Source organism: Cavia porcellus, unplaced genomic scaffold (assembly GCF_034190915.1).
Source record: "Cavia porcellus strain 051 isolate PalLab524CR breed Dunkin Hartley unplaced genomic scaffold, mCavPor4.1 scaffold_24, whole genome shotgun sequence".
NCBI classification, from domain to species: Eukaryota; Metazoa; Chordata; class Mammalia; order Rodentia; family Caviidae; genus Cavia; species Cavia porcellus.
In genome coordinates this window covers 41,058,639-41,085,152 of record NW_026947507.1, presented here as the reverse complement: position 1 = coordinate 41,085,152, position 26,514 = coordinate 41,058,639, and the positions used below count along the sequence as shown (strand labels likewise).

The window sequence follows — 26,514 nt, the reverse complement described above, 5'->3', positions numbered from 1 at the left end:
TGAATCTAAACTTCAGGCTCCTGAATCATAGAGATCTTGAAGCATCCCAGAGGCTCAAAAGAATCATGGTTGGTACCAGATGTACAATAAACAACTGTTCAGTAAATCTACCACCAAAGGAGAAAGTCTGATGAAAGAATTTTCTTGAGAGCTTCTTTACCTTAAAAAAATTAATTTCAGATTTTGCAATATTACAGCTTCTCTGTCTACCTCTTCTTTCCTTATTCCAGGCAATACTTTCTTACCTAACCAGAGGTGTGGGTAGAATAGAAACCAAGCTCCAAGTCATCTTTGGAGAGACAGAAACACAGCCAGTCTACTGTTGTTGTTCTCACCCAACATTAATTTCCTCTGACTTACTCACCTTAGTTCTATCACAGCCCTCAAGTAATAATACCAATTCTATTGAAATAGGATTTTGTTGCTTTCAAACATTCACTTTTATGTTATCTAAACCAGCTGCTGCAACAATTTTATGAGTATGAAACAAGGCAAAAGTACTTCATTTTAGGGATCGAAGGAAAAAGAATATTATAAGGCTAAGCTAACTGCCCCCAAGTCACCCAGTTCTTGATTTGTTAATCAATCAGGTCTGCTTTTACATTTCTTCTAAAGTCCAGATTTTTGAAGAGTTAGATCAAGAAGGGGTTTGTCCATGAAGACTCTGGAACACTCACCTGGTCTTTGCTGTTTGTTTTCCTGATTCCTGCTCAGATTTGTTGTGTACACCCTGCCTTTCCTCTAGACATCTCAAGAGCAGTGAATGTTAATTACTATTAAAGAATATGAAGAAAATTAATACAAATGTGCTAACATATAACAGACCATGTGCCAAGACATCTCTAGATTAAGAAACAGCTTTATAAGATGTCCCATCTCAATATTTCTGTTCACTGCCTCAATTATTTGTTTGTGAGTCAGCTGAACCTACTCTAAAAATCGCCTAGAGAAAATATAATTTTGGTATTCCCTCCTCCAGTTGCAGTGATTATTTGGCATAAGACTGTGGGCCTCTACCCAGTCTCTTCTAAACCCACTCCTGGTTATGTTCTGAGTGTGGTACAAGACAGACACCTGGGCTTGTGCAGCGTGCAATTTCCTGTGGGAACACATGGCTCCACCAAGCCCTCTCTTTTGTTCTCAGTGAATGTAGGTATTACTTGTTCCCTGCCCAAGGCCATGGCTGCAGATTAGATTCTGTTCCCAAGACATAGACAGAAGCCCCTGGTCTGGGCCTTCTGTTGCTCAAAGTAAAGAGCAGGGGCAGGGCTCAGATCTCAGTCTAGGTGCGGTCATACCATCTGTGGTCCTGGGGGGAATTTCCATGAAGCAAAGTGAAGAGGCCCCATCCCACCTGGTAAGGGCCTGGAAAGGAAGTGCAGAGTCCAAGTCCAGCCCCAGGGCTGTTAATGGCCACTCAGGCTCTTCTAGTTGCCACCAACCAAATCAAAGGAGGGCATGTATGTGGGTAAAAAGGAGGAAGAATGTATTCGAAGCCAGCTCAGAGAACAACGAGGGCCTATTTGCCTCAAATCACCATCTCCCTTGCAAAAGGGCAAGGGTGGTTTTTAGAAAGGAACAGAGGGAAGACAGGCACAAAGAGACAGCTGGGTTTTAGCACTTCCGGCTGTATTACTTCTGGATCATCGTCACTTCCTGCTCTATTACTTCCGGTTCCGTCACTTCCGGCTTCCCAGCGCCCCCCGCCCCCCAGTCTTCTGGAAAGGAGGGCTCCTTTAGCCCTGTGGCCTGCACCCAATGTCCTGTGGCTTCCCTGAGGCTAGAAGGAGAGGGTGGTGTTTAGCGCTCACAGAAGGAGGTTGGGAGAAGCCGTTCCTCTCTAAAAGGAAAATCCCTGGCCCTTCAGGTTCCACTCTGCGGTGCCCGCGGGTCCACGCTGCTGGGCCAGGCCGGGGCGCTCCCGTGCTCCCGGGTGCGTGCGCGGATCCCGGGTAGAAAGTGGGGGCGCTGAGGCCCGAGCGCGGGCGCGTCCACGGAGCTTTTCCCGCGGCCAGCGGTGCGGCCCGGCCAGGGCGCGCGCGCGCGGGGTTCTCTGCGGCCGGACTCCGCCGCCATTCCGCCCGAGGAGGTGCGTCCGCCAAACTTGCGGGTGAGTCCTACGGCCCTGGCCCCTCTCCAGATATATGAGGGAGCCCCCAGCTGCTGCTCCCCGACCTTGGCCCGAAAGGACCTGTGGTGCTCTGCTCAGCGAACCCCTAAGGCCCAAGCGAGGCCCAGCGGCAGCGCGTGGACCTCGGAGGCACCGCCAGGTGGCGCACGCGGGCGGAATTTCACTTCCTGGACGCCCGCGGCGAACTCCTTCCGCATCCCGGCTCTTCCCAGATCCCTGCGTCCCTACCCTCTCCCTGCGCTTGAGGGTGTCTCTCAGGACCTAACCGCCTCGGCTGCGTTGCTTGCTGGGGGCCCGGACGCAGCCAGCAGCAGCGCGCGGCTAGGTCTGCTTGGAGCCTGGGTGCAGTCCAGGTGGACTGGATTCTGAACCCATCGTGCCTGGATCCAGAACTTGGGAACACCTGGGGCTTTATTTAGTTTTCTTTTTTGGATGTATTGGGCAGTACTGGGGACTGAACCCTGGGTCTCAAACATGTTAGCAAGTGCTGTTCCACTGAGCGACATCGCCACTGCCTTTCCAATGCATAGTTCATTAATAGACACTACGTGAAGTTTGCATTCACCCTAATGAGTGGGTTGTGTACTTAATGTAGCTTGATTTTTTTTTTTTTAATCCTCTTCTCCCCTCATCTGCCTCCCTCCCTCGGTCTCCAGATCCTCTTTCTTTCTTTCTTGCTTGCTTATTTATTAGTTGTGTTCACAGCATGCTGTTTTCCCCTTGGTGGGTGTTTGGTCTGTGCACACCACACACCTTAAATCATTTCACGTCCCTTTACCCCCATCTCTTGAACGCCTTCCCGTTTTCAAATGCTCTTATCTCCCTGCTTATTTGTGTCTTTTGCTTTGTTCTTTATTTGAGCTTTGTGTGACCAGGCTCTGTTTTCAGCCCAGCTCCTCAATTTACCAACCCTTCCTTGCTCCAAGATACCCCTGTGGCTGGGAGGAAATTCACAGATAAGGGCAGGGACCCAGGTTGGTCTTGTGGTGACCCACTGTGCTGTCCTGAGAAACTGGTTTTTTAAAAGGTAGAAACTGATCTGGTAAGTTTTGTTTTAACTCATCATCTGAGGACAGTAAAAGCAAAGACGCAGTCTTAGGAACCACAGCATTGGAGTGACTGCATCCACTCCACACATACTAAGAACAAATGATGGTATCTGCCCCTGGCTGTTTCTTGTGAGTATGATTAGCCTCACTGCACCTCCAGGGAGCCTGCTTCCTCTGCTGAGGGACCCAGTCCCTGCTTGGCTGAATCAGTTGCTCTCTCAGAGCTGTGCCCCTGTGATAGGGCTTGTCCTTCTGCTGCCATTGCGTATATGCAGATTGGACTTTGAACCTCAGGGACAGGGTCTGCTTCTCATAAATAGTCATATTTACACTTTTCCTGGTGAACCAGAAAGTACAAATTACATGACAGAGTAAATGAACCAACCCAGGCCAGATCTAGTGCATAGCTGCCCTCCTTTGCAATCTGACTGTAGGAGTGGATGTCATCAGGGGACCTCAGAACTTAGTCCTTTGCTTGTCACCAGCAAAAGCCCAAATTCCTCTCTTTTTATTTTGTGATTTTCTGCCTCACCTTCCTCTTCCTGTCCATCTCCTTATCACCCAAGGGCTCTAGCCTCTCAAGTGCTTCTGGAAGGGAAGAGGAGAAAGAGATGAAGCCCTGCTTTCACAAAACAATCCTCAGAGAAAGTACAGCACTGTGGAAAGATTGGGGACTGGGAATCAAACGTCAGTTCTGAGCCCCAGGCAGCCTCTGATGCCTCCTTGAAGTCTGGGCACAAACTTGGTTAATTTGAGATGATAACACATGCATAGAAGCCTCTGCGAATGATAGGAGTATGAAGTGGACTGTGATGCATTTTGTTGTCTAATGTTTGACTCATGTTAATTCAAATAAGACCTCATAAAAGTGATTGGAGAGTGTTTTCAGTGATCTTGAATCTCTTGAATGAATACCGTGTCTAGAGTAATTCATTGATCAAATACACACGTATCCATACAAGTACACGTTTATTCATGGTGATTCACTGCAGTTGAGCCTGCATAGGTTTCTCACCACCCCTACCTGAACCGATCGATCCCTCATTCAGCCTCAGTGTCTCCAGACTCCAGGAACTCAGCTGCTTCTCCAGACAACGGTGGCCACAGCTTAGAATCCTCGGGGCTGGGGGTTTAGCTCAGCGGCATAAGCACCTGCCTTGCAAGCAGGTGGTCGTGAGTTCGATCCCTGGTACCGATAAAAAGGAAAAAGACAAAAAAAAAAAGTATGAAAAAAAAAAAAAAAAAGAATCCTCACATGTGGGCAAACAGTACAGAAGGGGCACGGACTGCCCCATCTCCTGTCTCAGGGTGGTTTGTTCCTACCTCATCCACATGAAGTACTCTGCAGGAGGTGTGCATGGTAACACTATGGGAAGCTTTCCAAGCCAAACTCTTATCTCCTCACCTTTTGGCCTGGGCAGGAGCAGACATATGTGGGGCATCTCCCACCTGGAGGTCATGTTGTCTCTTCAGGCTCTGCAGCAATAAGCAGGTAAGAAAATGAAAATGAGAAAGCCCTGGTAACAACCTCTTAGAGGACCGTAGGCCATCCATATACATTAGCTGTGATGCTGGACCAGCTCCAAATATTAAAATTCTTCCTATGAAATTGCGAAGTCATTCTCCTGTCAGAACCTCAGTGAAAATGGTCATTGATTTCTCAGCCATGGAGACGAATATCCCTGGATTTAGGAAGTTCAGCCATGGCCCTCAGCCACTCCTGAGCAAGCACTCACCACACTGGCAAGACTGACTCAGCCTCAAAGGTCCGGACAGTCCTGGAGCAGCTGGATCCCAGGTAGGCTGACTCCAGAGTGATGCTAAGTGTCTGTGTGAGGTCACCTGTGGTTATTGTGTGACTCTGCTGGAGGCTGTTACAGGAATTCACAGAGGAGTGACCTGCCCCATACACGGGCCAGTCAGGGCTTGGTGGACTCCACAGCTACCCACTGGACTGTCTGGAGGATCCGTAGACCATCATGGTAGCTGGGCCCAAGTGATACAGCACTCAGACATGGTCTGTCCAGCGTGTAGGCACAGAATTCTAGAGCAGACCTAGGAGAGCAGGCACACTTGTGGCACCCCCAACTTTGCCCCATGTTAGTCAGCTTATTATAGCTGTAGCAGCATACCTGAGAAGATAAATGTGTATTTTAACCCAGGCTTTGGGAAGTTTCAGTCCACTGTCAGATGACCCTGTTCTTTTGGGAAGGCCTCCATTGACCTCAGACCACCACCCACACATACACTCACACAGTGCTCCCTGGGATCTAAGCCTTGAATGCTTAGGCCTTGGAGGGACATTGAAGATGCAGAGTACAGTACTAGCTCAGAAGTGCAGACCAAACGCTTTGTCTGCCCTAGAGACTGTGCTCAAGACTCCCAGTGTTTACCTCACCTATATGGAGAGGCATGAATATGCTCATCACAGACATGAGACAGCCGAGGTTCAGAGATGCAAAGTCACTTCCCCAGAGGGACACAGCTTTTGAATGAGGAAGCTTCTTCCAATCTGCAGGGAGTCAGAAGAGACCCTGAGTGTGACAGTATACATACCCGAAACTTGCATATGATTGCATTGCAAGGCAATGGAAGACCAGCTGGGCTGCCAGGCTCACCCTCTTTCCCTTTTGCTACATTCTCTATCTCATAATATACAGACATTGGCACATAATGTGACTTCCAGCTCTCCCTGTCTTAGTAAGTGATTGTGTGACTCACGGTGGTCATAGCCATGTTAGTGACGGTGCTGCTCACCTTACACATGTGATCTTCAGCAAGGTGTGTATCACTACCTAGATTTCAGAGGTGAGGAAATGGACTGTTAATCCAGCTCAAGACAACATAGCTAATAAAGTAGCACATAAGGATTGAAATTCTTTTCCTCCTTTTGGTGGAAATACTTGAAAGGGCTTTGGGATTTCTAACAAGACTCAAGTATTCCTAGATTTCTAAAAAAAAAAGCTGTTGGACTTCTACTGCTTTGAGTCAGCCTAAGACCAAGAGATGAACTTTTGCCCTCTCTTGCAAGAGAGGAGGTGGACAGGCAGCTGACCAGATGGGGTGGGAGTCCACCCATAGCATTGCCTGGGTATTGGGAGCTGATGCTGAGTGATTTTAAGTTTAAATCGTTCCATATTCATATGAGCAGGCTCTCCTCTGTCATTTGAACTTTCAAGGAGAGGTTTGAAACGGTTGTACACGTTTGTGTACTTGAAAACTGAAAGGAGTGGAGGCACAAACGCTTTGACAAGTCTGCTGTGGGCCCCCTAAAGTGTTAAGTGTCTGCAGCGTACTGCAGCAGCAGAGAGGGAGCGAGGTCAGAATTATTCTGTGGACAGCGGCAGACACAGGAGGTGTGAGGTGACTGTGATGGGAGAGGAAGACAGGAAAACCGAAAGGCCGCTGGGCCAGGCCCTGCTCAGCAGCCTCCACAGAGCGTGTCCCAAAGTGGGTGGAGCCCCCCACCGGAAAATGGTGAAAAGCGCAGAGTCCCCTGGCCAGTAGGTACTAGGAGGTCTGCAGAGGACAAGATAAGCGGAGCGCTCAGCTTGAGAGGCAGGAACTGCCTGTGCGCTAAGAGCCTTGCTGTAAGAGCAAGACCAAGAAGCAGGACCAGGGTCTGTGGCCCGGAGCAGGCAGCAGGCCATGCAGGCTTGGGTTCCCGAGTCCTTCCTTAGCAGTCCCCTGGGCACGACAGGCACTCAGTGAGGTGAGGACCACCTCACTGGTATCTGAAACTCACAGCAGTCGCTCGATGTCCTGTGGTTAGACAGAACTCCTTGACTTGGCTCCGAGGCCTGTGCCAGGAAACTTCCTGATAAATCTCCCCTGCTGGAGCTGCTGACTTGTTAAGCGTGAGTCAGCACAAAGTATCCTAATTATTTCTGAACTCCATGCTATCTTCTATTTCCAAGAAACTCTTTCCTGTACCTAGAACATTGTCCCATCCGCCCTTTAGCTGCATCCTCCCATTCCCCTTGTCTATAATTTCCCTGGGAAGCTGGCATTGAGGCCCCCTGTGCAGGTTGGGTGCCCTCTTGTGCTCCTATAGCAGCTGGCACTTAGAGCAGCAGCTCCCACCTAGCCCCATGACTGCTGCCCCTATGCCCTGCCCTCAGGAGACTCCTGAAGCACTCAGAGCTATATTGCATGCGTCATTCTCTCTTGACCACTTAGCTCCATGCCTGTCTTAGACTTGCAGAAAGAAGACAGAAAGGAGAGGAAGGGAAGCAGGAAGAAGGAAGGAAGCCTGGAAGTTAAGAGCCAGCCCAGTGGCTGGCATCTGGTAAGACGATTAACCCTGCCCCACCATAGTACAGGGAGGCACTTGTCCTTCCTGCCTGGATTCCAGCTGGCCCAGCCCTGGAATGAGGGGTGAAGAAAGAGGGCAGCACCGACTGCTAGGCTAAGCAGGGGCTCCAGAGGGACAGGAGCCACAGCTGACCCACAGATTCATCATAGAGCCGTGTTATGTGGGCATGAGGGAAATTGTTCAAGCTGGAGAAACCCTGGAAGCTACAGGCTTTGTTTGTGTGTACCAGTAGTATTTAATGTTTACATTATGTGTTCTGGAATTGGTACATATACACCACGCATTTCAATTCTTTTCAATCTACCTTCCCTCTATTATTATCTCTGTCTCTGCCTCTGTCTCTGTCTCTGTCCCTGTCTCTGTCTCTCTCTGTGTCTCTGTCTGTCTGTCTCTGTGTGTGTGTGTGTGTGTGATTGTAAAATGATGTCTTCTATTCTTCGAGGAAAATACCTAAAAGAATTGGTGAGTTAAATAGAGTTTCTAGTTTTAATTTTTGGAAGAATCTCCACTGTGCTTACTATAGTGGCTATTGTAGTTTACATTCCCACCAACAGTGTAGAAAGTTCCCTTTTTCCTGCATCACTGCTAGCCTTTGTTAGTATTTGATTTCTTAGTGATGTGGGGTAAGATGAAATCTCAGTGTTTTTTTAATTTGCCTTTCTCTCATGGCCAGCAACATTGAGCATTTCTTCATGCATTTATTGGCTATTGGTAGTTTTGTGAAGTGTCTGGTTTTTTACTGGGTTTTTTACTTTGGGGGTCCTAGTTTTCAGAGCCCTCCATATACTGTAGATTTTGGTCCTCTGTCTGAAAATAGCTGGCAAAATATTTCTCCTATTCTGTAGATTTTTCTTTTCACTCTGCTGGTTGTTGTTGTGAAAAGTCCAGTGATCTGATATGATCCCATTTGTTGATTCTCAGTAATTTTCCCTATGAAGTTTGAGTGCTGTTCAGAAAGTCCTTGCCTATGCCTATCACTTCAAGAATTTTGCCCTATTTTACTTGCCAGTTTGACTTGTTTTAACTGTTTCTGTTTCATTTCTTTGGTCCACTTTGATGTTAGTTTATTATAGGCGAGAGATATGGGTCCAGTTTCAGTCTTCTGCATAGCCAATTTTCCTAACAGCATCTATTAGAGAGACTATCTTTGCTCAGGTGAGGAAAATACCACCACTTCATTATGAATGGACCAAAAGGTGCAAGGGCAACCAGGGAATGAGGCAGAGTTACCCATGAGGTTGAGGTGGGCTTGGTGCTTTCCCAGCAGAGGGAAGTGAGGAAATGAGCTAGCACAGGTCTTCCTGGAAACCACCTTTGTCCATCCACTAATAACAAATCATGATGACTCACAGGACAGTGTGTTCAGGTGTGGTGCATGTCACAGGTGAGCACACACAAAGGAACTAGAAAATCTTCACATTTCACTGTTGCTGCCATTGTATTGTTGTTGGGAGGAGCCTAAAGGTGCCCAGATTCTTCCGGCCAGTGTCCATGAAGCTTTGTGTCTCCAGCCAGACTAATGCCCTCACCCTCAAGGAATCCACTTCCGCTAATCCTGTGGTTCTTAATACCTTCTTGGCAGCTTTCAAAATTACTAAAACACCATGATTCCCCTATAGGGGCCAGACTGGGTGGTGTGGGTCCTTAGCTATTCTTACTAAGATGGCTGACAGTAATTGTTGTGTAATTGGCTCTGAGAACATCACCTGAAGCAGAGTCACCTGAAGCAGAGTCACATTCCCTCCTGAGCAGTGTGCACTGAGCCCAGCCCAGCACTGCACCTCTGTTGTGGGCTGTGGCACTCTGCTGTTGTCACCTATATGTAGTAGGTGACATCCCCCTCAAAGCAGCTGACAGAAGATAGTGACAGCCCTCTCTCTTTCCTTATGTTCACAAGCTCCTTAATACTCCTGCCCTAAACCACCCCCGTATAAACAGAATGTTACTGAAATTTTTCTGCTTTTGTTCAGAGGGCAGCACAAACTTAAGCAAATTTATGATTTCCCCTAAAAAGAAAACTCTCTTTGCTGAATCCCTTTAAGCAGCCATTTTCCCCAGTGTGTCTTACTTGCTCCAGCCTCAGTTTCCTTCCCCAAAGTGTCTTTCTCTGCCATCTGATGTCTTGTTCTTCTCACCTAGCTCTTGGTAGCCTTACTCATGCCAACACTGAGAGGTCCCTGTCTACAGTCCTGGCACAGCACTCAACTGAACAGGCTGGAGAAGCTTCCAAGCACAGTAGGAGGACAGTGGTGAGTGTCCAGAGACACCTCACTGCAGAGAATATCACACCAAGGGTCTAACCCTCCAAGGCACTTTGTGTAGAATGGTAGAGACTTTCTTCACCTGTGCTCACCAGCATGAGCACACGCTGTGATTCCTTAGCCCGTATCCTGTGAGATGAATATCCTGCTACTCCCCAAGACAGGTGTTTGATTGAAAAAATTGCCCAATCTTACCCCACAGTGAGAGAGGAAGTATTTCCCTAATTACTAAGATACTCCTCCCTTCCCTGTATGTTACCAACTCATAATTCAATAATGTGCCATCTGTTTCTTCCTTATCCCACTTCAGGTCTGCTGGGATAATTAGGGCCCATTGTCATGCTCTCTTTGTGTCTCAGAAGGTGTGAAGCTCCATTCTTCCAATTAGGATATAGTTAAATGACTGTGTTGTCCTTAGGAAATGAAAAGATACAAGCAGAGGAAATCTGAACCTTCAAAACAGAGCGAACAGTGTTTTTCTCCTGGAAGAGTTTGTCTCCATAACAGAGGAATCCTGATAGCACTGTCTGTTCTTATGTAAAAAATAGGATTTCAAAGAGGGAGTAGAGGGATATAGATTTCTAGTCCCATAACATTCTACCTCCAAAGTAACATATTCTGATATCATTTAATAAAATCTTATTGATGCATAAAGTGCCCTAAAGGACTGATAACCTGATTTGAAGATATCTAGTATCAAGGTTGAGTCACTATTAATGAGTAAGTTTTCCATGGTGTGATGTTATCCTGTAGACCCAGAGATCTAAATGTTAGAATGTAGAACACAAGGCCTCATGGGCAAAGATAAGACTTCCAAGTCAGATTCATCATCATCTCTTCAGGACTTTAACTTTATAATCAAGTTAACTTATTCCATTTTGCACTTGCGATAAGGTAAAACAGTTTATGAGGAGGACAAAGATATTTGACTCATCTTTCTGAAAGCTGGAAATTCTAGATCCAGGGATCAACATCTGGCCGGAGTCTTCTTATTGCATCATCCTATGGTAGGAGACTAAACAGAAGGCAAGAGAAAGAAAGCAAGAGGTGGTGTAACTCACCCCTTTACAAGGAGCCCACTCCTACAATCAGCATTAAACCATTCATGAGCTTCTGTGACCTCCTAAGCCCCAGGGTTGTTGCATGGTGTCCAAGTTTCCAACACACAGAAATTGGAGGACACCTTTAGACTATAACACAAAGGAACTATAAAAGATAAGAAAAGCAGTTAAAATAACAGGAAAAAGTCCTTTCTTATCGATAATTGTATAGAATGTAAATGGATTAAGTTTTTCAAGCAAAAGATAGAAAGTGGCTGAGAAGATAAAATACAAGGTTCAATTGTATGTTGCCTGTGAGAGATAGATAAGGTTAAACGGAGAAGATTGGGGGGAGGGAATTCATGGATTACATGGATTTTAAGTAAAAACAAGAAGCATAGAGGGTATCTGTGTACTGATAAAACACAAATACTCTCAGTAGGGATTCCTTGATGTAACAATTGTAAATATAGAAAGCAAATATTAACAAACTGAAAGGAGGAGAACTTAATGCTGCTCTTAACATTAGATAGATCAGATCAAAAAGCTAAAGAACAGACAGAACAGACATTAGCTACACTATAAACCAAGTAGACCTAACAAATATATGTAGAAAATCACATTCACAACATAAGCTACACTTTCATCTAAATACCTGAAAAGAGACCATGTATGGGATCCCAAAAAGTCTCAACAAATTTAATATTGAAATTATTTATGTTGTCCCAAGTGAATGGTATGAAACTGAAAAATCATAGCAGGAACAAAATAGGAAACTTCACAAATGCATGGAAATTAAACAATACATCCTGGAATAACCAATAGATCAAAAAAGAAATCAAAAAAATATCTTGAGACAAATGAAAGTGGAAGCAGCATATCAAAACTTATGGGATGGAGCAAAAAATATACTAAGAAATTCATAGAATTAAAAAAAAAACCTCAAATAAGTACCCTAACTTTAAACAAACTAGAAAAAATTAAGCCTAAAATCATCAGGATAAAAGTAATGAAGTATAAACCAGAATAGATGAAATGGAATCTACAGAAATGGTAGGAAAAAATGAATAAAAATAAGAATTTTTTGAAAAGATAAAACTGAAAAAAGTTTCACTAGACAATATGAGGGAAAAATAGAAGACTCACATCAATAAAATCAGAAATGAGAGAGGAGATATTACCATTAATGCCTCCAACACACCTTTGGTATGATCCTTTGATCATACCAAAATAATGCATAACCTAGAAAAAAATGGGTAAATTCCTAGAGTCATACCATGTGTCCAAACTGGATGATAAAAAAAATCTGAATATAAAAGTAGAGACATTTAATGAGTGATAAAAAAATCTCCCCTCAAGAAAAAAAGGAAGAGCAGATAGATTCATAGGTGAATTCTACCAAATATTTACAGAAGAATTCTAGTCAATCTTACTCAAATTCTTCCAAAAAAAATGAAAACACATTATGCTTCCAAAGTCACTTAAGAGACCAACATAAGCCCTACCCTGAAAGCAAAGTCAGATAAAGACAACAGAAGAAAAGAAAATTACAGTCCAGAATCCTTAATCAACATGGATGTACAGCTCCTCATTAAAATATAAGCAAATGAGTCTGATGGCACACAAAACTAATCAACCACTGTGATCAAGAGATGTTTGTTTCTTTCTGGGATGCAACAATGATACAACATATGTAAATCAATAAATCCAATATTCCACAGTAACAGGATGAAGCATAAAAAAGAGCAGAAAAATCAATTGACAGGTTTCAATATCCTTCCATTTAAACATTTCACCAAATTAAGTAGAGAAGGCATATACCTCAATAGAATAAAGGCCACACACCTGACATCATATTCAGTAGTGAAAAACTGCACTCTCAGACACCTATCAGTGTAGCCCTGGAAATCCTAGCCAGGACATTTAGATAATGAACATTAATGTCACATGAATCATAAAGGAAAATGTAAAATGTTTTCTGTTTGCAAATGACATGATTTTATAGATATGAAATTCAAAGAACTCTAGCCAAAATCCAATGCATGAATTAAGTAAAATTAGTTGCAAGATGCAAGATCAACACAGAACTGTTCAGTTGTGTTTAAAAATTATCCTAAAACACATCAAGAAAATAATCACATTAAATTAATCACAATTTTTTTTCAAAATAGGGATAAATTTAGACTGGAGGGAAAAAATATAAAAATAATTAAGCATTGATGAAAAAATGTATGAGATGAATACATGGAAATATACTCTGTATATGCACATTAGAATATCATATTGTTAAAAGTCTCCACAGAACCCAATATAATACACAGATTCAATACAGTCTGTACAAAATTCCCTAAAATCTTCACAGAAATAGGGAATAAATCCTCAAATTTGTATGAAACCAAACCAAATCCCATATAGTTAGAGCAATAAAAGTTGAATAAAACTAGATATTATACTATCAGTATCAAAACACTTTAAAAGGCTATAGTAATGAAACTGTAGGATATTAGCATTTTAAAATGTCACCTAGATCAATGTAAAAAACTAGAAAGTCCAGAAATAAACCTACACTATACATCAACTTGTCTCTAGTCAATGTGCTAGGGACACACAATAGAGAAAAGAGAAGTTCTTTAATAAATTCCATTAGGAAAATCACATATCCACATAGTACAGAAGGAAATTCATCACTTACCATTCAATGTACATAAATAATAAACACAAAAACAAATGGCTTACAAATACAACTTGAAAGCACAAAGTCCTAGAACAGGAGAAAGCTTCTTGGGGCTGGTTTTGGCAGTGATTCTTTTGCTGTGATACCAAAGGCACAGGAAGCAAAAAGAAAAATGAGCCAATCTGTAATAATAATAATAATAATAGTAATAATAAAATGAAACAAAATCACCTTACAGAGTGGCAGAAACTTTCATGAACCACATGTCCATAAAGTATGTAAGAAAGTCACACAACTCAACAGCAAAACAAAAAGGAACAAGCAAAATTTCAAAACATAGGGAAAGGGCATTTTTCCAAAGGAGAAACAACAATGTCCAACAAGTAAATTTTTAAAAAGATACATAACGTTAATAATCATGAAAGATATACAAATCAAAACTACAGTGGTCTGTGCATAGGACTGTAACATAATGTCTTCAACTGCTTCAAGAGATACCAGGGGAGAATAGCTGAGTTGTTTGTAACAGAACAGTTCATAATGGCCATATATTTCAAAGATACTATCTATTGATCCACAGATGAATGGATAAAGAAAATGTGGTTATGCACCATGGAGTACTACTTGGCTATAAAGAAGAATTAACTTGAGTGATTTGTAGGAAAATTGATATCCCTTGAGAACATAATGCTGAATAAAATAAGCCAGACACACAAGCCTAAATATTGTGTGGTTTTGCTTATATGAAACCCCAAAATCTAAAGTATGACAATACAATATAGATCATAGGAAGTGGAAAGGTTGATCTTTTCAGAAAGGAAGGGAATGAAGAGAAAGACGGAGGGCAGAGGGAGAGAAAGGGAATGAAAATAGAGTGAAGGTGTGTTATCTGAGTGTACTAACTGCCCACGACAAAAGTAATCGGCATTTACTGTAAACATGACTAATGAAAAATAAACTCCCTAAAAACACAATTAGCTATTGTTTCACTCCTGTTTGCGTGGTGTGTGTGTGCGCGTGTGCAGGAATGTAGCAGGAAAGGAAGCCTGGTATTCTGTTGGAGGGAACATTTGTTGTAGCCACTGTGGAAAGCAGTATGATGATTCTCCTCAAATCAGAAACAGTGTTACATGTAATTCAGCAATCAGGTTTTTATTTATCAAAGGAACGGAAATCTTTATCTCAAAAGGTTAACTGCACTTGTGTTCACTGTAGCATTTTTGACAATAGTCAAAAAATAGGAGCAACCTAACTGTCTTATTCCTGACCTTGAAGAAAACACTTGCAGCTTTGTTGTCTCATCATCAGCCCCCAAGATCATGGGGTGGCACCTGCAAGGCAGAAAAGAAAGAGTGCCCTGCAGGCAAACGTTCTCCACGAACACCAGCAGGCGGATCCAAGACACTGAGGACAGTCAGGGAGAGGCCGGTGACATGGAGCCACTGGGAGAAGAAGGCAATGTTCAGATGCCAGCAAGCAGGACTCAGACGCATAAACACACACACACACACACACACACACACACACACACACACACACACATGGAGAGAGACAGAGATAGAACTGGGCAAGAGATGAAAAACACATTAGCACAGAGACAAAGAGAAAATCAAAGCAGAGAGAAAATAAAAACCACACAGAGGACTAAGCCTGATCAATGGAAAGAGGAGAAAGAGACAGATAGGGGAGAGCCACAAAGGGGTATCAATAGGAAATAGAGAAATCGCAAGGGAGACTGAAATGTGGAAAAAATAAATATTTGTGCATACTTAATGGGTTACAGACCTATTTCCTTGTTGGACAATTGTGTGAGGCTCATAGTGGTGCACAGGCTGAGGTCTGGAGCTGCCCTCCAGGTGCCACAAGAGAAGAGGCCCACATCAAAAGAAGCAGGACAGTGAGGCCGAGGAGAACCCGAGCAGTCAGGGAACACAGAGCAACAGCCTGGGAAATTGAGCACTGCTAACTTGCAAAGGTGCCAGGCTGAAGAAGCACCCTGAACCCTTACATCTGTTTGCAGATGCAAGAAAGCTAAGTTTGTAGGCAAAACCCTGTCATTTCAAAGTTAAAATCGGTATTCGAAGACGATTTCACCCAGGAGTGTCCAGGTAATGATTCTTGGTTAGATGCAGGACTCAGCTTGACACAACTCAGGGAATTAGAGGGACTCAGGAAACCAATCCCACAGAAGTAGAGCCTGCTCCAGAAATCCTAGAGCCCCAGCTTCTCAGGGGAAGGTGTGGTGTATGTAACAGACTAAGACACACAGCCTCTGGGGGGGGGGGCGGGTTTGAAACTCAGACTGTTGGCAAGATATTCTTAAATATAATTGGTGAGAGAGAGAGAGGTTTCCTTTTTCCCGAATTTCACAGGTGGTTTTCTGGTAGACAATAAGTAGCCCTCTATGGGAAGAGCTAAGTGCATTTCCTAGAGCAGAGAAACAAACTTGCACCTAGTCCAGTTTCTAAACCATACCTGTCTTGTGAAAAGCTTGTAACAAAACACAAATATTCCCTAAACAAGAATTTTAAGTCATGGCAACTTACATACATAGATGTGTGTGTACCCATGAACATTACGTAAACTATATTCTTAGGAGCTAATAATTTACAGCACTCAAAAGAATAAAGATCCTAACACAAACATGATTTAATAGGGAAAATGTATACAACACTACTGTAGGAAGAGATGGGGAACAGAAAGGAAGATAAAAGAAAAGGAAGAGGAATCTAGGGTTCCTAGGAATGGTGTTAGAAAATAAATCACACTGGGAGGAGGGACAGGGAGGACCTGCAAGAGCTGGGGATGGGGAAGGGTTTTTAGAGTTGGGAAGAGAGAAAAGACACAGTTCTACCTGTGCTGGAGTGAACTGTGTAACTCTGGGTGTGTTTATGTGGGTGCAGTGGTGAGTTCACATAGGTGCGAGTTCATTTATATACATGTGCACATGTGCATGTCTCTATGCAAAGTGACTGTGTTTTCCAGTGGAGGCAGCGGAGGGACAAAGGGCCTTCTACATGAGAGGGGAGAGAGGAAAGCCCATGTGTGCAGCCAGCAGACTGAACACACCCCAGGCTCTGAGCCCAGGCTCTGAGCTGGGAGTCCTGGGTCTTTGCAGCATTACAGCAGCATTTCATACAGGGCATAGGGACCCACACTGATGTCTTGGAACCAAGGCACAACCACGTGGAAAAGACCATCATTTTTCCATTTTAGGGAAGATATCCAAGTTAAATCAGGTATCCTTTAAGTGACTAGGGAGAGAGAATGAAGACTCAGGATGCTGTGCCTCAGGACTCAAGGATTCATAATTTATGTAAGGAGGCAAAAGATTTTTAGTAAGTGTTGGTGTTATGCAGAAACATGGACCCTGTGGTCAAGTCATATTTTTTCAGAAGAATCCAGAAATGTAGATTTTTATGTAAAACCTTTTGTCTTTTCGATGTCAGCAATTAATATCAAAATTATATTGATTTGCTATACTGTACCTATGAGTTTCCAGTTAATCACTCTGATTTAGATGAAGAAATCAGATTGACTCCCTTTAGAAACTGTGAAGACTCAGACCTGTATTTACAATAAATTCCATGATTCCCATCCCCTTGCTAGGAAAATGAGGAAATGGAAGGTCCAGACTGGTTCAACAGTCTAAATTCACATGGCAAATTTGTCAAAAATAAATAAATAAAAATAAAACTAGGATGAGAAGACAGTTCTCCAAATTTTTCAGTGTTTTATGTATGACACCCCCCTATATAAATTATTTACTGCTGCATAACAAATTAGTCCAATGCTTAGCGGCAGAAAACAATAAGCATGGGTTACCTCATGCATTCTGTGGGTCATGGATACTTGAAACGCCCTGGCTGAAGGTCTCTGCCATGAAGCTGCAGTTGAGTCTCCACCAAAGCTGCAGTTCCACCTGGAGGCTGTACAAAGTCAGAGCCTCCGATACCCTCTTTCATGTGGCTGTTGGCAGCAGTATCCATTGGGATGCTAGACTTGCTACCAGCTAGCAGTCTCCCAATGTGCCTTTTTCTGTGGGCCTCTCCATAGGGCAGGTCAATACACGGCAGCTTTCTTCAGGCAAGTGAGAGTGAGAGAACAAGCAAAATCTGGTTCTCTCACTGAACCCATAATCTTGTTATGACCTAACCTGATAAATAGCATTCCATCACTTCTGCCAAGTTATAATCACTGAGTATGAATCAATGTAGCCAGTCCATGATCCAAAGAAGCAACTCACACAAAAGCATGCACAGCAGAAGACAGGGGTCTCCAGGGCCATGCTTGGCCTCCCATTGTGTCATGAACAGGCACCAGGAATCTACAAGCTACAGCCACTGGCTAACTCCAGCTGCTACCTGGTTTTGTAAACAAAGTCTTACTGGAACGAAGCTGTAGCCATTTGTTTATGTAGGGTTATGGCTGCTTTTTGCACTATATCTTGTAGCATTGAGTAGCTGCAACAGAAATCACATGGCCAAAGAAACCTAAAACTTATTTACTGTCAGACCCTTTATAGGAGAAATTTGCGATTTGCTGGTTACTGGTAGGTGCAATCATAAGGCCCTTTGAGGCATACAGAAGAGAGGATTGAGATAATGATATCAAATTCCGTTTTTGACTAAATTCCTCTTTGTGCCCCAGCACTGTCAGTGCATGGAGTATACCTCTAAAAGTTGGTCTGTTACAAGTCTGGATCAGTGGACCATATGTGAACTTGGTTCCCCAGATCCTGTCTTATCCTTTCTTCTTCACATAGTCATTCAGCTCAGACACCACATCCATATAACTTTCGGTAAAAAGATGACCACACAAGGTAATTACAATTATAGCATTCTCAAGTGGTGGGCTGGTTATTTAGCTTAATTACATGGGAGCCAGATAAGCCTAGGATCCAGATATGAATAACAAAAATTTCTTTCACTTCTGTTGGCCACAGTTTCCTTATTCTTAAAATACTGATTATAATACTAACTTTATGCCTTTTGTTGTCGGAAAAATGCATTAAGCTTCAACTACAGGGACAGCTATGATAATAGCTCCATCGAGGCCAAACACCATGTGTAAGACACTTAAATTGTTCCTCACTGCCTACTGAGACAGGGCCAATAGGTTCATTGCAGTCATCAGTTCTGACTTAATGATAGTGGCAGAAACCATTAAACACTGCCTCTCGAGCTCTGCCCCTTGCCCTTGGATATATCATTTCTCCTACCCTGGTTCCCTGGCCATTGCTACGTCTACCTCCTGACTCTTTTATAAGAGCTACCTGTATCTCACAGCTCTTGCCCAAGCATGCAGCCAGGAGGTTATGTAAACAGGTAGCAAGTGCTGCTGTAAGGTGAGATTTTATTGGGCTGGATGTGAAATGCATTCAAAGGTCTGCTGTTAAGAGAATAGCAATGTAAATAGAAAGCTGTCACTGTGCCCTTCATGCTACTTGGAATTGCACCATTGCTGCTGGATTGGTAGGACGATGTCCTTAGGGTGGTCTTGTGTGAATTTTTAGCAAACCTGTCTTGCTCATGTTTTAACCCCAGGAGTCAGGAGTGTCAGTCACCTAGCTTATCTGAGTGTGATTATGGAGACTGTGCATCACACACATCACTGCCAAGACTTCAAGTCCTTGAACTTGTCTGACCTGCTCAAAAGTGATGTATCTCAGGCCTTGTCTCCCTTGAGATCATATTTCCTGTCCCTTTAATTCTATTAATAGTACCAGCACTTACCCTGTCCCAGGGACAGAGCCAGGCAGTCTTCAAAGTATGCTTCTTCTCACCCAAGTCCCTTTTTTCATGACCAATCATTGCCAACTTTTCACTTCATCTTCTAGATAACTGGACTTCTCAAACCATTCTGTTTTTATTCTACTGTCATAGGAAATGTATAGCCTTTCATTCACCTCTCTTGTGCCTTACTCTTCTGAAATTATTTCTTCTTTATCATAATTGCTCTGAGTATCATAGTAGAAAAATATTTCTAGTAGGTCCTATAATTCAGATCCTATAATTCAGAGGGCTCAGTATTTGCTTTCGTGTTAACATAAGAAAACAAGTGGAAAAAAGATACCATGTATTAAAAATTGTGGTGACTAATCATGATAGCATTAGGCATTCATTATGGAGCTTGGAAGAAGTTCCAACTTGCAAGATGCATACTATGCCTTGCATAAGTGCAGAGTAAAAACATATCACCCTCAGCCAAGCTGATGGAGATGATGAGGACGTGGTACTTGGGCTTGGCTGTGTAGATTATGCAAACCACTCTAAGAGTAATAAACTGGATTTAGTAAGTGATTATATTTGTGCAATATGGAAAACAGAAAAGTCAAAGAGAAATTTCCAGTCTCTATCATCAAGCACTTTGGAAACTGGAGGTGATAGCTACAAAAAACAGAAAGATTGAGTTATAAGCTGAGATGACTATGACAGGCGGGATGTTGTCAAGGTGGCAGAAGTCATAATGATACTCAAGTAGATGTAATTATCGTCCAGGAAAATTGGGAGACAGTAATCCAGCCTAGAAACAAAGATAGAAGCAGCTGTGTGGAGGCAGAGTTAAGGACTGTGTGAAACCAGAAGAGGGGCATTAAGCAAGATTCTCACATTAAACTTAGAGCACGACACACACTACCTCCTCTAAGCACGTGCCTTGTCTGTGAAATGCAGGAGGACCTATCAAATTGATTGGCATACATTTCGAATCAAATATATGCATGCAAATTGTTTAACAGTGTCAGGCACAGAACTAAGGAGGAAGAGGAAAAAGAGAAAGGATAAAATTTTATCATTATCATTTTTATGATAATGTTAAGTTCTTGAAGTTGATCTCATTTAGAACTTTGGGTATAGAAGAAAAAGTTCATAATAAATAAAAAACAGCAATCAGAAAGGCAGGAAAAAGTACAATTTATGCACTTTTCATGTTATTTTACTAAATCCTTGTCTATGGATTTTCCACCACTTGTGTTGGAAATAGTGAAGGACACAAAACTCAAAGGCTAAATAGCATTTATTTTTGTATCCAATACAGGACTAGGTCCAAAAGTCCTAACACACAGCAGAGGTTCACGACTTTAAGTGGATGTTGAATGGAGGTAGAGAGAGCTTTCAAGACTGTAAGTGTTCTTACAAGTCGCAGCATGCCAAAGATAAGTCAGGTGATTAAAGTCAAAAATCTTGGATTAGAGATGAAAGAGTGGGTATTGAGTTTAAAGGGTAAGAGCTTGATGGGTTTGATACAGATGCCAGGAAGCAGTAAGTTTAGCGGCAATGGGTTGAAGGGAAAAGGGCATATGCATGAATATAGAGCACCACACAAGTAGAAACCACTGTCTTGAGAAACTTGATAGTGGGTGAAAGGAGAGTGGTTTGAAAAAGGAGTCATGGACAGGTTATTCCCCAATAAAGAACGGAATTTATTGTGGAGCAGCTGAAGGTGCCAGCAGAAGGGAGCTGAGATGAATGTATGTGTGGTAGAGAGAAGAGGGTTCCCAGGGTCAGAGAGTTCCTCTAAAATGAGAATGAAAGAAGCCAGAAACTGAAAATACACACACTTGGGAAGGCATCTGAAACATGGAGACTTGACAGCAAGAGTTGGTCCCCCTTCCCTTCTATTTCCGTTAGAACCCAGTGAGAGGCGGTCACCACTATACCCATTCTCACTGACAACCAGGGAGCCCAAGCAGCCAGAGCAGGGCTTCCCTGCTTCCAGCCCCAGCCTGGGTGTGTGTCTTCCAGCAGTCTCTGGCAGATGTGTACTTCAGACACACGGGGAACGCCCCGTGGAGTCTGGTTCCTTCCTCTGCAACAGGAGGTACAGCACAGGCCCGCTGGCCGCACAGTGGTCTGCTGGATGTGGGGCCTCCAAGCAGGAAGCCGGCCCCTGGGGCACTCATTCTGAGGTTGCTGCAGTAAATGCTGTGTCAGGGAGGCTGCTGGGCGCATCTTTATTCCCAGGACCTTCCCAGCTCCTCTCTTCCTCGGTGCCCCTACCTGCCTTTTAACCTCAGTCACATACTGGCCACCAGAGACCAGACAGAAAACACTGGTTTTCAGGGCCTGTATGTATCTTACCTTCATCTCTTCTTACACTTGTGCTCTTTAAACTAACTGTTTTTCTACTTTATGTGAAAAAAATATCATCATGTCGTGTAAGTCCAAAAAATAATAGTAACCTGCATTGATTCAGGAGATAATTTTTTCCTTTTGCAGCTTGTGTCCACCCAGAGTCCAGCCCTGGTCTGAACATGATGTGAACACCGACTCTGTGACTCTGAAGGCTTCCTTTACAGACTGGTACCCTCTCTCCCAGCTCTGCACACAGCAGGCTCTGCCTGAGGACTCCCCATGGAGACAGTGGTCCTCAGATCCTCTCTCCTGGAGCCCCGCAGGTCCCACTGCAGGTCCCATGAAACTGCTCCTAATGGTCCTTGTTCATCTTATAGTGCTCTCTCAGGCCTATTAGGTAATCCAGTGCTGTCTTGAAGGGAAGTAAAGTAGGGAAACCTAGGGGATCTGAACAGTGATCTGACAGTTCCTGAGAGGAGTGCTCTGTGCAGATTTGGTGCAGAACACAGACAAGGAACACCTGGGGCAGTTTGTTCCTCCTTGTCAAAGCTAAGCAGTGTCTGGGTGTTTGCTTGTGTGCGTGGGAGCCAGAGGGAAATCCACTAGCAGTGGAGGGTGGGGAGAGTAGAGAGTCCGATGCAGAACAATAGCATGACTGTAGCAAGGGGGCCATGGAAGGTCTGGAGACCCATTCAAGGAGGATCCAAAAGAATGTTAAGCACAAATTCATTATTGATCTCTTGAGAAAAGACTAGAAACAGAAGTGTAGGGAGACTGACCAAAGCCCAGCCTCAGGGCCTCTTGGTGTGAGGAGCTGTGCCCTGCTGTGCTCCTTACCTGCTGCTGAATCAGGACCTTAGTAGTCCCTGGGCCAAGAGCCTCTTCCCTCTGGGTTATGCTGAGCTGCTCTGAGAGCCATGGAGAGGCAGAATGGCTGAGAACCCTGGGTCCCTGGATGTTACTAGCCCCTGAGATACTAACGAACTGATGCAGGTGGATTGCATAAATGTCCTTGGCACAAAGTGGGGTCTTTTGGTTTGGTTTGGTTTTTTGTCTTGTTCTTTTCAGGTAACCACCAGGCTCATTGGCTTAATTTTATGCATGTCTTTCTCAGGCCTTCTCTTTAGTATTTATTAAGGAATAGCTAGTGGGGCTAGAACATTAAGTAATTTAAAAGCAAACTTGTCTGAAATCTGCCCATAGCCTTGGACAGACTAGACAATTCACTGCTTTCAGAACTGGTCCTCTGTTTCCCCTCCTCCATGGTCTTGCTCCCCTACAGCGTGCTTGCTTGCCATGAGCCACCGCATCAGGGCTGATGCATCCTGAGTCCTGTGACTCACGGTTAGACAGGAGTCCTTGTGTTCAGCGCTCGTCCCTTCTTTCCACACCCTCTCCTTTCCTTCCTGTTGCCCTCTCTAACTCTCTCTCTTTCTCTTTCTCTTTCTCTCTCTCTTCTCTCCCTCTCTCTCTGTCAGACAGCAGGAGCACAATATCAAATAGATTGTTCAAAATTCAGCAGGATCTACAGGAAGCCAAAGCACCCTCAGTGTGTGGGTGTTCCTGCCTGCTAAATGCAAAAGACCCCAGGAAATGTGCTGCCTGAAGGTGACTTCATGTATTAGTCTACATTGTATGGTTCTGGGGAGACAGATTCCTTAATTACCCAGCCAAGTGAACCCCACACTTTTCCTGGCCCACTCACTATGAAGCGACCCTCTAAACTGGAAGTCAGGAGAAGACAGTATCTTCTAGATCCTCAGTGACAGTTCATATGTCCCCAGGAGACACACATCCACAGGACTGCAGGAAGCAGAGAACACAGCACAAAGTGCCAACAACAGCTTGCAAAGGACCCAGTGTGAAGTACGCTTCTTTCCCCAAGAACCTCTTATGAAGAGCCGTGCTGCCTTAGAAGGGCCTACCATAAAGAACAGATGTAAACCAAAGATTCACTGGGGAGTCTTTTTGTCTTCCCATGTGGAAAACTGAGTCATATGCAGCGCTGTAGCCGGCTGGTGATGCTGAGCCCATACCTTGAGCAAGGAGCTGGTTTTAAATCTGCACCACACCCAGCCTCACATGTCTGGCTCCACCAGTGTGAATGTGGTAGGGCAGCAGAGGCAGAGCTGTACAGTCCTTCTCCAGGAAAAAAAAATCTCTCTTGGTCTTCAATTCTGAACTGAGGATAAATTTTAAGATGTACTTTTAGAAGATAAATATGTCTACAACTCCAAAGTTTTCTTAAACATACAGAGCTAAATCCCTGTTGAAATCTTCAGCATGACTCATCTTTTTGGCAAAATCCGGCAGCTTTATGCTTAAACCCTTACCACGCTACTTAGTCAGTATCTGCCCTATATGTACCTGTTTTTCAGGTTTTTCTTTTTGGTTGTCTTGTATTTTTTTTTTTTTTTTGTGACTGAGCATTGAACCAAGGCTTCCTGCATACTAGGCAAGCACTCTACTGCTAAGCTACATCTCCTGACTCCCCTGCTCACCTGGCTAAACCCACTTGGAAGCTTCTTGAGGAAAGAAACAAGACTCCTCGGCTTCTTATCTTGCCTCATTGGTCCCCAGCCCACATTGAGTGCAGAGCGGGTTTCCAACCTATAGGAGGTATGCACTTTGCTTACTGAAGCACTAGGCGCCCCAGGGTCCCTGAATACACCTCTGTAGGAGTGACGCACCCGGAACTTCAGTAGATCCGTTAGGATTGCATTGACTCAGTGTAATAGCCAGGCAGCATCATGGTGATGTTAGTATCAATTAGCCAATCAATAAATAGGATCCGCTGATTAGATTCCCTAACATTTAAGTCTAATAGTATAAGAAAAGCAATTTGTGCTTTAAACATTGAATTTCACATGAATCCTGGACTTCCTTGAAAGCTCATAAGTCAAGAGCACTACTGTAAGGCCTAGCATTGCCTTTCAAAGCCCCTTGTGGTGTGGAAAGTGTCCTCTGGGAACAGGTGACAGTACAGGAAATGTGTCGTCATAGTGAAGCAAAGTAAAAATCTTCATTCTTAAGTTTGGGTAACTTTCAGGCTGTCACAAATATACGCTGCATTTCACTCTAGCTTTGGCACCTCGCCTTAGGTCAAGGACCTCCCAGCAAGAGCTGTTCAACACAGACATTTCTTGCTTAACCAGGACAAGGATGGAGTTCTGTTCTGAGACACAGCAGTTAAATGAATTGGTGGCTAAGTAAGGAATTATATACAGAATGTACATGACAACATTCAGAACAAAGAAATAGTCAAAGCAAACTCCAACCTGTGATTCTGCTTCTATTTGCATAATTCTTATACATGAATCTGTAATGTATACAAGAACATAAACTACAGCCCTGTACAATACAATCAGCAAAAATTATAGCATTGTGTAAACAAGATACACTGTTCAAAAGAGACACTGAGGCTCTATCAACAAGATGTACAAAACTGTACCAAAAAAGAAGAAGATGACCATACATCTGAATGGCATGGCTCAGTCATAAGTCCAAAGAGTCACTAAATGGATAGATCGTTAAATGAGGAATGTCTATAGAGCAGCCAGTAGCTGGTTCTGGTCCCTCATGCTGAATACATCCAGTGCCTGACTGCTTTGGTTCCTAGGAGGATCTCAGATGCTCCCTGGCTTTTAGGAAGAGACAAAAAGGTTAAAAGTATAAGACTGCAGACAAGTCAGGCCCAATCCACAAGTCCTGGAATTGTTTCTACAAGAAGACAGGTCTCACCCAAAACAATTCCAACTATATCCACAACCAGACCTAGACCAGATATGGACAAGCCCCTGGTGCCCAGAGGGCAGAGCAGAGCCACAGGTTCAGGTGTGCAGCCACCTCCTGGATGAGTGGGTGTGCCCACTGTGGAGACAGACAGTGGTGTGACATAGCAGGAAGCCATGTGTTGTCATCACTGTGATATTACAGGAATCACAGCCACGGCTGAGCTCTTTATAAAGGCTATGCCCGCATGCCATTCAGTCCAGTCTCATCCTGACGCCAAGCTGCTGGCTATGAGGATCCATTACCTCCTGTTTGCTGTGCTCTTGTTGTTCTTGATGCCTGTTCCAGGTAAGATGGCTGAACAGTAAGAGATGGGCAGAAGCGATGATGTTATCTTCCAGTCAGTCCCTGTGTGTTCTTCATGGAGCTCCGGTGGGGGAGATGTGATGTGCTAGAACTAGTCCAAGGGCTGTCCATGTCTGGATAGGGTCTGACTGTAGATGGGGCTGGTGTGGGCACCTCGAAGAACTGGGCATCACCTCAGGCTTGTCTTTTTTGTCCTGTTCTAAATAATTTAAAAGTGCCATCTCTTCACTTCTTTCTCATAGGACAACTATGAAGGGGACATGACAAAAGTGATATGGAATTTTGACTCCCATAGGAAAATGATTTATTCTGAGAACAGCAGATTTCTGTTTTACTGTTTAGTGGTTAGAGGCAGCATGGCAGAAGCACTGTGTCCTGGGGTCCCCTCCTGTCCCTGCCGAAGGTCGCAGAGGTCAGGCCACTTCCCACGTCATTCATGGGCTGAGAACGGAGCTATAGAGACTGAGGTGTTGTCTATTAGTTGCTCACCCATATCTTGACTGTTCTCTTGATTTTTACTGAAAAGGAAAAAAAATAGATAAAAGAAAAACAATAGATGAGTTATTTGAGGAATTCCAAAGCCCATGTACTGTTTCCAGAATGTTCTTATGTGGTTTTGTTTTCACTGCAGGTGAAGGAGGGCTCATAAGTGCAGTACAAAGATATTTTTGCAGAGTGAGGGGCGGCCGCTGTGCTGCCCTTTCCTGCCTTCCACGGGAGACGCAGATAGGCCGTTGCTCTCTCAAGGGCCGGAAATGCTGCCGAACAAAGAAATAGAAGAAATGTGGACGTGACAGTGGGAGATGCCTTCTTAAGATAAAAATGAACTAAATATTTTTTCTAAAAAATTAAAAAGTTGATAAAAAGATAA

General features: G+C 43.8%; 1 protein-coding gene across 12 annotated transcripts; it reads left to right on the top strand.

The window, feature by feature from the left end:
* The first annotated feature begins 1,683 nt into the window (after nucleotides 1–1,683).
* On the top strand, nucleotides 1,684–26,514 carry LOC134472736 (beta-defensin 1). 12 transcript variants are annotated; one of them, XM_063234935.1, is made up of 6 exons: nucleotides 1,684–2,110; nucleotides 4,845–4,978; nucleotides 7,377–7,468; nucleotides 21,690–21,942; nucleotides 25,482–25,625; nucleotides 26,275–26,514. In XM_063234935.1, the coding sequence occupies exons 4-6, from the start codon at nucleotides 21,825–21,827 to the stop codon at nucleotides 26,418–26,420; spliced, it is 408 nt and encodes a 135-aa protein (XP_063091005.1). In that variant the 5' UTR covers nucleotides 1,684–2,110; nucleotides 4,845–4,978; nucleotides 7,377–7,468; nucleotides 21,690–21,824; the 3' UTR covers nucleotides 26,421–26,514. The 12 variants fall into 12 exon arrangements, with proteins under 12 accessions (XP_063091005.1, XP_063091008.1, XP_063091006.1 ...); XM_063234938.1 differs by having other exon boundaries at nucleotides 23,024–25,625; XM_063234936.1 differs by having other exon boundaries at nucleotides 9,635–21,942.